The sequence below is a fragment of the Phoca vitulina genome, unplaced genomic scaffold, assembly GCF_004348235.1.
Source record: "Phoca vitulina isolate PV1807 unplaced genomic scaffold, GSC_HSeal_1.0 scaffold38, whole genome shotgun sequence".
Lineage (NCBI taxonomy): Eukaryota > Metazoa > Chordata > Mammalia > Carnivora > Phocidae > Phoca > Phoca vitulina.
This window is the reverse complement of record NW_022589741.1, coordinates 14,409,330-14,418,697: the sequence shown is the minus strand read 5'-3', so window position 1 is coordinate 14,418,697 and position 9,368 is coordinate 14,409,330. Positions and strand designations below refer to the sequence as shown.

General features: G+C 40.5%; 1 protein-coding gene across 1 annotated transcript in view; it reads right to left on the bottom strand.

Moving 5' to 3' along the window:
• Positions 1-1,918: 1,918 nt before the first annotated feature.
• Positions 1,919-9,368, bottom strand: part of UBE4A (ubiquitination factor E4A) — a 35,192-nt gene continuing 27,742 nt past the window's right edge. The window contains exons 17-20 of the mRNA XM_032428000.1: positions 8,337-8,517; positions 7,747-7,894; positions 6,112-6,269; positions 1,919-4,930 (exon numbers count right to left, since the gene is read on the bottom strand). Coding sequence (XP_032283891.1) covers positions 4,801-4,930; positions 6,112-6,269; positions 7,747-7,894; positions 8,337-8,517 — 617 coding nt within the window. The 3' untranslated portion in view covers positions 1,919-4,800. The remainder of the gene's footprint in view (positions 4,931-6,111; positions 6,270-7,746; positions 7,895-8,336; positions 8,518-9,368) is intronic.

Here is a 9,368-nt window from a genome sequence, read left to right as displayed (position 1 = left end):
GAGAGCGGTGGGCTTCGGCGGAGGAACAGGCATCTCTTGGGGCAGCCGCGCACGGAGGTCCGGAAGGCCGACGAGCGGGGGATGGGCGCATGCGCTCTGGGCCTCCCGTGCTTGCAGTGGCGCGGACCCGCTCCGTTCTGCGACAGGTGTTGGCGATTTTCTGAGAGAACGTGGAAAGTTAGGACTGGAAGGCATCTCTAAGGTGTTATAGACATGCTCTATAGATACTTAACATTAGGCCAGGACGATCGTCTTATAAAGGCAGACAGGGTCCTAGGCTAAACATGGAAAGTTATGGGCAGAGCAGGCGCCACATAACCTGTCATGTGATCCAGTCCTTTGCCTCTCTTTAGCTGGTCTTTCCTGAACCGATCTCCCCCGCATCTTGTATCGGGATCGGAGTCCAGTTCCCCTAATTCCCTGTGAGTCGCAAGGAATTACGCAGATGGGAGGAACAAAAAATTTACTGAGGGCCCCCAGTATGCCAGGCATTTTGGAATTTAAAGAAAGCCTGTGTTAGGCAGCGTCCCCCATTTAAGAATGGGATTGATAAATGGTCACATAGCTAGTGAGTGGCAGAGTTGGGATCTGAAGATCTTACAGTGTAAACAGGGAAGGGGCCTATGGGATTAGGAGTGGTGGTGATCTGGAAAGATTTCTAGAGAAGATGTGTAACAGAACACCTCTGTACTACAGGGTTGAAACTTTAATATGACTGGAAGAAAAGATTTATTGAGGGAAGTGGCATTTGATGTGAAAAACATAATTACAAGTAATGTACCCTGGAGAAGCCTGAGCAACTCTGATGGGATAGTCAGGTGGAAAGAAAAATTAGGGGTGATATCAAGGATCCAAGAGCATCGTTTCAGTGGAATGATTTCAGCTGCCAAGTACTCCAGAGAAGTCAAATTAAGGCTGGGAAAGTTAACTTACCAATATGGAAATATTAGCTACAGCAGTTTCAGAAAATTAGGATAGAAGCCAGAGTAAGTGAGTATGTCTATAAAGGAATGTGTCAGAAAACCAAATAAGGGGGCGCTCGTGTGGCTCAGTCCTTAGGCATTTGACTTGATTTCACCCCAGGTTATGATCTCAGGGTTGTGAAATGAGCCCAGCATTGGGCTCCACCTGGGTGGAGCCTGCTTAAGATTCTTTCCTTCTCCCTCTGCGCCCCCCCCCCCCATAAAATAAAACCAAATAAGGATGTGGAACTTAAGGTGGACACTGAAGATAGAGAAGGGGGATTGATAAAATATCTGAAGAGACAGGAAAGAAGATTGGGGGGATTAGCCTTGGAACCTTGGGGCCTTTTCACGGATGGGATGATGGGAGAGAAGTTTCAAAGTGGAAATTCTGAAATCTCTATTATCTTTCCAGTAAAGTGGAAGGCAAGATCTTCAGTGAAGGTTAAGTGGGAGGGTCAGAAAGATTGGTGGAAAAAGGATAAAGTTTGGATTGGTGTTGAATTTCTGGACACACAGGTTGTTGGGCACTGTTAGCAACCACTGATTTGTGGTCACGGCACTCTGAAGATTGTGTCATTTTTCTCCAGCAGTGGTCTGTAGCTTGGATACTGGAACAGAGAGGAATGACTGGGTCAGTCTACACTGAGGTCTTACAGGGCAGGGGTATAGAAACTAGGGGCAAGACAGGAATGTGACAGTGAATGATTAAAATGAAAGATCTGGGGTTTAGGCCAGATAAAGAAAAGTGAAGTCGGAAGTGAACTGATGAGGAAAAAACATGCCCTAAGACTCCTCTGGATGACTCCAGGGTCCAGAAGCCTGGTAGGGGAGGTTAGCTTAGCCAGGTGACCCACATTCGATACCATCTTAAAGAGAAGTGAAGGTCAGAGTCCTCTAAAATTTCAGAGGGATTTCTGAAACTGCCACTAGCTTTTCATACTGTAATGAAGGAAGTGATAACAAAGGTTGTAACTCAGGTGTTCATTTATTAAATACAAGCTTTGAACAAACACCCCCAGGCAAGTTTGACAAGAAGTAACCTTCCTGGAATGTTTCAAAATACAGTTACGTAGATCAAATTTTATTTCAATCAATCTTTTTGTTGTTTTATTTTTTACTTTTTATTTATTTACTCTGTCTAGGTTTTCCTGTGTAGCAGTTAGAGCATGTGCATTATTTCCTCACATGACATCGAGAGTGCAGCATCAGCCTCTCTGGCTTGTAAAGGCGCCCAGTAGACTTACGCTCTGGGCAACGGCTGCTTAGCAACCAGCATCAGATAAAGTAATGAAGCTTCTGTAGACCGTGATACCGAATAGCTACTGGCACCTTCACCTGCACCATTAAAAAACCTTTAATGTTTCTTTGTTTTTACATAGCCATTACAAACTATATTAAAAAAAAAACATCAAACCAAGATTGCTTGATAAAGCCTACTTAAATAATTTTCCAAGTTTAGTTATTACCCTTTTGGTAAGCAATACTAGAGCTGATAGAGAGTCTTCATTTTCCTATCATACTCCAGCAAAGCCAACACACAACACTAGGTGTATCAGAAAGTCTGCTCGAATAGATTTAGAGCTGTTTCTGAGTTCCAGATAACAAAACACCTCTTTAAGCTTCCAAGCACATACACACACCATGGTGTACACCAAGATGATAATTTTTTAGTCTCATTTTTGGGATGTTATTAAATTACTTCAAGGAAAGAAAAAAAAAGGCACAGAGGACACTTGGTTTCCTTACCAACAGTGGCCTTAAGCTATACACTTGCCTTTGTGATGAGTTTAAAGATACTCAGCAGCATTAATGGTGCCGTAGCCATTCATAAAAAGTTTCAGGAAAAGAAAAAAAAAAAAAAAAAGCTTGCCAGAAAAGGCTTACAATCTGAAGACCACAGAAGTAGAATACAGACACAGATGCAAGAGGCAGCATAGAGGTTGTTAACTAGAAAGCTGCTGGCAACAGCTGCCTTCTGAGGTTTTGTGCCCATTTCTCCTCCAATTTTCTCCTATAAAACTCTGGTCTTTTCCCCACTTTTTAAAAAAATGAAAACATCCCATTAGATTGGGTTTGGAAGGTAACTGCGAGTAGATAGAAGCTTATTTTATACACAGTTCATTCTCAGAGAAGTAAAGGAGGATAATAAATATGAAATGAAGCTCATTTTAAGAAAATAAACAAATCCTGTTAACCCAAGCCTTAAAGGCCCAGGTTGCACACTGAATTAATATCTTACATTCTGGCATTTCTAAGAGTCCTAGACTCCTTTTTTCATTTATAAGCACAGCAGTAGGCAACATCTACTTTATACCTAGTGTGGGATGCCCTCTGATGTGAGGTTTTCCAAGTGATGTCATCAAAAGCACATTAAGGACTGCTTATAGCAACTCATGTTGGAATACCCTAAAACTACCATCTTACTTGAAAGAGGCCATGGTTAAAAATGAAACAGCAACCCCTGTTTCTAGATCATATCACTTGTCACTTACGGTATCTTCAGGCTTACAGGGATAGTGACATAGTCCATAGGAGAATGTACCTCACTTAGCATGTTAAGCTGCGCAACTGAGTAGGGAGCACAAGCTCAACTTGCAAAAGTGGGGCCCGTCCGCCTACTAACTACATGGGGCTATGTGGATATTTAAAATGGATGTGGACAATGTTGTGCTCAAATTCCTACTCTGTTAATTGATGACCTAAGGCTGAATTAGAAGCAGCTCTTGGAAGTTAGGTCACAAGCCCAAACAAACGTTAACTATATACATGTTATAGTCTCAGAATTTTGTCTAGAGTGTCAGTAAACATGGCCACACACTGCATACATCTTACCATGGAAGAGACAATATAAAGTGGACTCAGTTTACACTAGACCAATATAAAAATGCACATGGTGTCTATATATACTGAAATATACTGTTGATAACAGTGTCTTAAAATGACATCTTTCATGGTTATAATAATTGTTCCCTAACTTTTCCTCTCAAGCCTAGTCCTTGTAGCAACAGATTTCCATAAGATAAAGAGGGCCTAACAGCCTCCTTTTTTCTTTCACCTCAGAATTTTCTAAATAAAGTTTAAAAATTCACGTTTGTCCTACCAATCCTCCTAACAAAATATTATGGGGCTGTTTTTTGTGGTGATGATAGCCCCAGGGGAGAGTGTCCTCCATCAGATCTCTGAGTGACGAGATAACGCAAAATTAAGAACTACCAACAGAAACTGCACGAGATTCCTTTTTGAAAGTCTCATCTATTCTATTCAAAATCCCACTCAAACATCAAGGTATCTGTTTTTGTGTGAAAGGATATTCTGTAGTATAGCAGAACTGTAACAAGAAAAGGGCCAACATCTGCGTCATGAAGACCAGTAAATACCTCAATGACACAGGACTTTCTGATGGTGTCAGCTGTCACTGAAATATGTGACATCATATACTTAAAAGCTGGGCTCACCAAAGGTATTTGAGCAGTGTCTGACAGAGCAACAGCAAGGTGGCAGGAAGTTTTAGTAGTTGAAGTTAATATAACTTAAGGTAGGAAAAGGATGAAGTGTAGGAAAAGAAAACAAAGGCTACAAATGAGTGATCATTTCTAAACTTGGTGCTGCTATAATAAGCATAATTTCCTGCAAGCCAAGAGAACATTGTAAAATTCTTAGGAATAAATCTAAATTATCATAATTTCAGCAAGAGTAGTTCTCTAATTTAGTGAAAGAAAGAAAAGAAAGAAAGAAAAAGAAAGAAAGAGGAACAGAACCAAAAAGAGAAACCACAAACAATTGTTTATCTACATTCTGGAGCTGGTTGTTTTTGGTTTGTTTTAGTTCACAGTATTTATTCAAGTTGCTCCTTTTGTTGTTGTTTCCTCTCTGCGAGCCACCGTTGGATTTTTTCTTTTAGTTCTGTGTTTGGCCGGATCTGGTCCATGGTGAGGGGACTACGGTTAAAGGGATCGGTTTGGTCACTGGGACAAAGAGAGAAAGGGAAAGTGGTTATTTCTGTAAGTTCTAACAGCCAAAGCCCAAGCTAGAAAAGCGGGCCCATCTCCCTCTGAGAGTGAAGCCAGACACACTGTAAGTCTGAGTCAGGCGCTGACGTGAGGTTAGAAAGGAGGAGATGAGAGAAAGAGTGATTCAGGAGGTTTCTGGGTTTTCTGCAGATTATATAGCTACTTGGTCTCTCTGCTCCTTAATAAACCTTATTTCCACATTTCTATTCAGATGATACTTGATTTGATTTTCCTAAGGCAGATAGCCTGTACACTCCCGTCAGCCTACGGAGCTGCTGGTCGTTTTAGTGACAGGCTCTCGAAATAGTCTAAGGTGTTAGGGGACAAAGCCTTGTAGATTGACACCTGATTTAGTTAGCTGTGTGCTACATAAGTAAACGCAGATTAGGGATTCCTGACAGGTAAGAAGGTTTAGAATATACTTTAAGGGCTGATATACCTTCTGTCTGTATCCTGAGGCCACAATAAAATACAAATTTTCACTGACACTTTGGAAAAGACAGACTGCCTACTACAGCATTATGTGTATAGTGAATGCTTAATACCAGATACCACGAAGTAGAAAATCCCCTTTTGCAGTGTTTAATAAATAGTATTCCCTTAAATCTGGGTCAACTTATAGAACTTCATTTTAAACAGGAAGAGTTACTCAGTACCCATTTCTACCTAATGCAGCAGGCCCTGCCTGCAGGTTCGGCGGGACCCGTGGCCACCGTGGCCGAGTACGACAGCAGGAGCAGAAGGTGGCTTAACCTGTATGCGATGGCTACAGCGTCAAACCAGACTTCAACAAAACAAAACAAACTTGTCATTTATATTTTTACAACTTAATACAATTAGAACAAGTTCAAGTCTTCAGGTTGACATTATTTATAACATCTGATAGAAATGATTTCCTCAAGGAAGGAACAGGTAAGGGGTTAGAGCCAGCATTTCTCAACAGAGTGTTTTGTTTTGCATGTTTAAATCCTTAACAATCAAGTGATATACCTCTCTTGAAATGCCTCCCCAACTCATTCATAAACCAACAATATAGAGCACCTACTGGGTGCATAGTACTGTATTAGGAAACTGCGGGAAAAGGATAGCAAACACACACACATCTGTTGTTTGGCTGCTCTTTGGGGCTAGCATACCTGAGCAAATGTCTGGCAATGGTGGATCTATCCACAGTGACTCTGGAGGATGGCAGCACCACAGGGTCAGACATGAGTGTGCTCATGATGGGATCCAGGAACTCATCACAGGCATCTGCATAGGTCTCTTCCTCCTGTTGTTGGAGGTCTGCTAGAGACTAAGCACAAACACCTGGTTGTTAAGGTGAACTCACAGAGCAGCTGAATCCCAAATATTCAGTGACTATAATCTTAAAAGGTCACTGAGGACCCTTTAGAGCGACAGTGACAATCTCAGCTTTATTTTCTAAACGAGCCAAGAAGGATCTTATAAAAGTGAGTTTAGCATTCAACCCCAACTCCCAAACTTCAGTGTGGCTCAGCTGCCGGCAGTCATGACTAAAGATGGGTTTAAGTGTTAACAAAAAAAGAAACGCATCACATACAAGATCCTCCTGGCAGCAGTCCTACTGTAAATGTCATCACTGAAAAAGGGACGGTGGTAGGAGAGTTATTTGCAGAGTCAGTCATGTAGTCAGTGTATGAAAAGCAGTTTCTGATTTTATGTACAAACAGGTATAGGAGGAGTTTAAAAGTAGCTTCAACATTTGATCCCTAACTATGACTCTAGTTCCTCAGGAACCTATCTGGCTAAGCTCTAGGCAAGATGGAGTCCAACTCAATAAAAAAAGTAGTTCAATGAAGGGAACATGCATGTCAACAAGGGTTTTCTTTTCTTTTTTTAAATAAGGAAGGTTTTCTATTAGAGTCTGTGCCATGATTTTTCCTTCTTTGTAACTAATGGAGCTCTGTCAAACTCCAACCAAAGGGATTAGCTAAATATAAGATAGTATTTTCATCTACAAATGTAGGACTATGCCCATATAAGCCAACTACTAACTATAAATATGATGGACAGAGAAAATCTATACAAATCAAATGACTAAAAACAACTGATCTTGAATCCTATTTGAAAAAGTTCTGTGTTAACAATGTAGGTTTTCAAGTCTATTGGTAACACTGTGCAGAAAAGATTTCATAGAAACAGTCTACAGAAGTCTGTGCATTCTTCTCTTCTAGTAGAAGCTTCTTTCTTCCTTTCTTTCTTTTCTTTCTCTCTCTCTCTCTCTCTTTCTTTCTTTGACAGAGAGAGACACAGCGAGAGAGGGAACACAAGCAGAGGGAGTGGGAGAGGGAAAAGCAGGCTTCCCAAAGAGCAGGGAGCCTGATGCGGGGCTCGATCCCAGTATCCTGGGATCATGACGAGCCGAAGGCAGATGCTTAACGACGGAGCCACCCAGGCACCCCTAGTAGAAGCTTCTTAAATCAATTTTCTGTTCTTCCCTCTCATGTTGAAAAGAGAATTAAGAATATGGTAGTGATGATAAGATGATATGATATGGTGCTGTATGGAATTCTTTACTGTATTGTATACCCGAAACTAACGCTGTATGTTAACTAATTGGAATAAAAATAAAAACTTAAAAACAAAAACACCCAAAAAAGGCAGTTCTAGTTATTCACTGACCAGGAAGAATCATCTGTTTATATTTTCTCAAGGCAATACCCTTGAAATTAGGGTAACCAGCAGAACAGTTGAGTCAACACAGTGACTTCTATTGAATATGTTAATAAACAAGTCCTCCTCCCCCTCACCTTGATTCTCTCTGCTAAGTTGCTGAAAGCCACAATCATATTCCCGGGCTTATTTATTTTCTTCAGGACTCGTACTGTCTGTGCAAAGAGAGTTGGGGAATAGGAACGTCCGTCCTTCGGCACCGTGGCACAGAAGTTCTCCTCGTCCCTGGAAGGTCAGCATCAGAAAGAAACTGAGCATCAGAGGGCAGGTCAGTGAGGGAGAGAACAGCTGGGTTGAGGAACAAGGTTCCCCATCACTTACATGCCATCAATGTTCTTTTGATATAGAAAAGATTTCTTCTAATTTTTAGGAAGAAAATCTATCAAGTATCCTGTAACCTTAAAAAGAATACTGCTTTTCTAAACATTGGTTACAACTAGTAAAGTTTATCTTTGCACAGATAAAGGCAGAATGTTGAAAATCTTAAACAGTGTCCCGAAGGTCGGACAAAATTTCATGATTAAAACTACGTAAAATTCCTTCATCAACCAACTAGAAATGAACCATTTCTTTTCTATTTCCACATAATTACCAGTCATTCCATTATCAAAACCCCAAATTAAAACATCAGCATTCCCTCTGGCTTGCCCAATTAAATCTCAGGTACCCAAGATTTAAGTAGATTGTGCAGATATCTGATACGAGTTGCTGGGGTTTAAAGTCAAATTCACTGAAGTCCTTGACTTTTAAGGCCCCCATCTTGGGGCCAACCAGGTGCTGCAGGAAGTAGTTCAACATGGAGATGATGCGCTCAGCCAGGAAAGGATGCACAAAGAGTGATTTGATCTCTAGAAAAAAAGGCAGTCTGTGAAAACTCAACCCATAAGCCATCTTTTACTTATTATGTCTTAAGAGTTTCACTTGGAGACCTCTGGGGAGTATTTTAAAAATTATATAAGTAATACATTTTCATTGCAGGAATGTTAGAAAACACTGGTAAGCAAAAACAAAATATAAAACTACCACCCAGAAATAAACACTGTTAACATTTTCAAATACATCCTTCTAGCTTTTCTGTCCATATTTACAAACATACACGTTTTTAAAACAAAATGATGATCATGTGTACCTATTCTGTAACTTACTTTTTCAGTAACTGTATCATAAATATCTCACCATTTTGGTAAATGTATGTCCCTCTGTTGTCCAACATGGTAGCCACTGGCTGGCCTGCTGTGTCTATTTAAATTAGTTTAAAAATTCAGTTCCTCAGTCACACTGACCTCACATCTCAAGTGTTCAACAGCCACACGTGGCTAGTATCTACAGTACGAGTCCAGATTTATAGAGCATTTCCATCAGAGAAAGTTCTGTAGGATAGTGATGATTTGCACTCTTTTTAATGGCCACATAATTTTCCAGTGTGTGATTGTACCTGAAGTTATTTATTTATCCTTATTGCTAGACGTTATTTTTACTGCTAGACATTCTATTACAAACATTTCGTATCTATCTATTTAAAAAAAAAGACTTTAATCTCCACACCCAGCATGGGGCTCAAACTCACAACCCTGAGACCAAGAATCGCATGTTTCACTGACTGAGCCAGCCAGGTGCCCCACCATTTCACTTATTAACTTCATTGTGTACATATTTTGTAGACTTACTACTTCCTTACAATGAATTTATAAGGAATTGC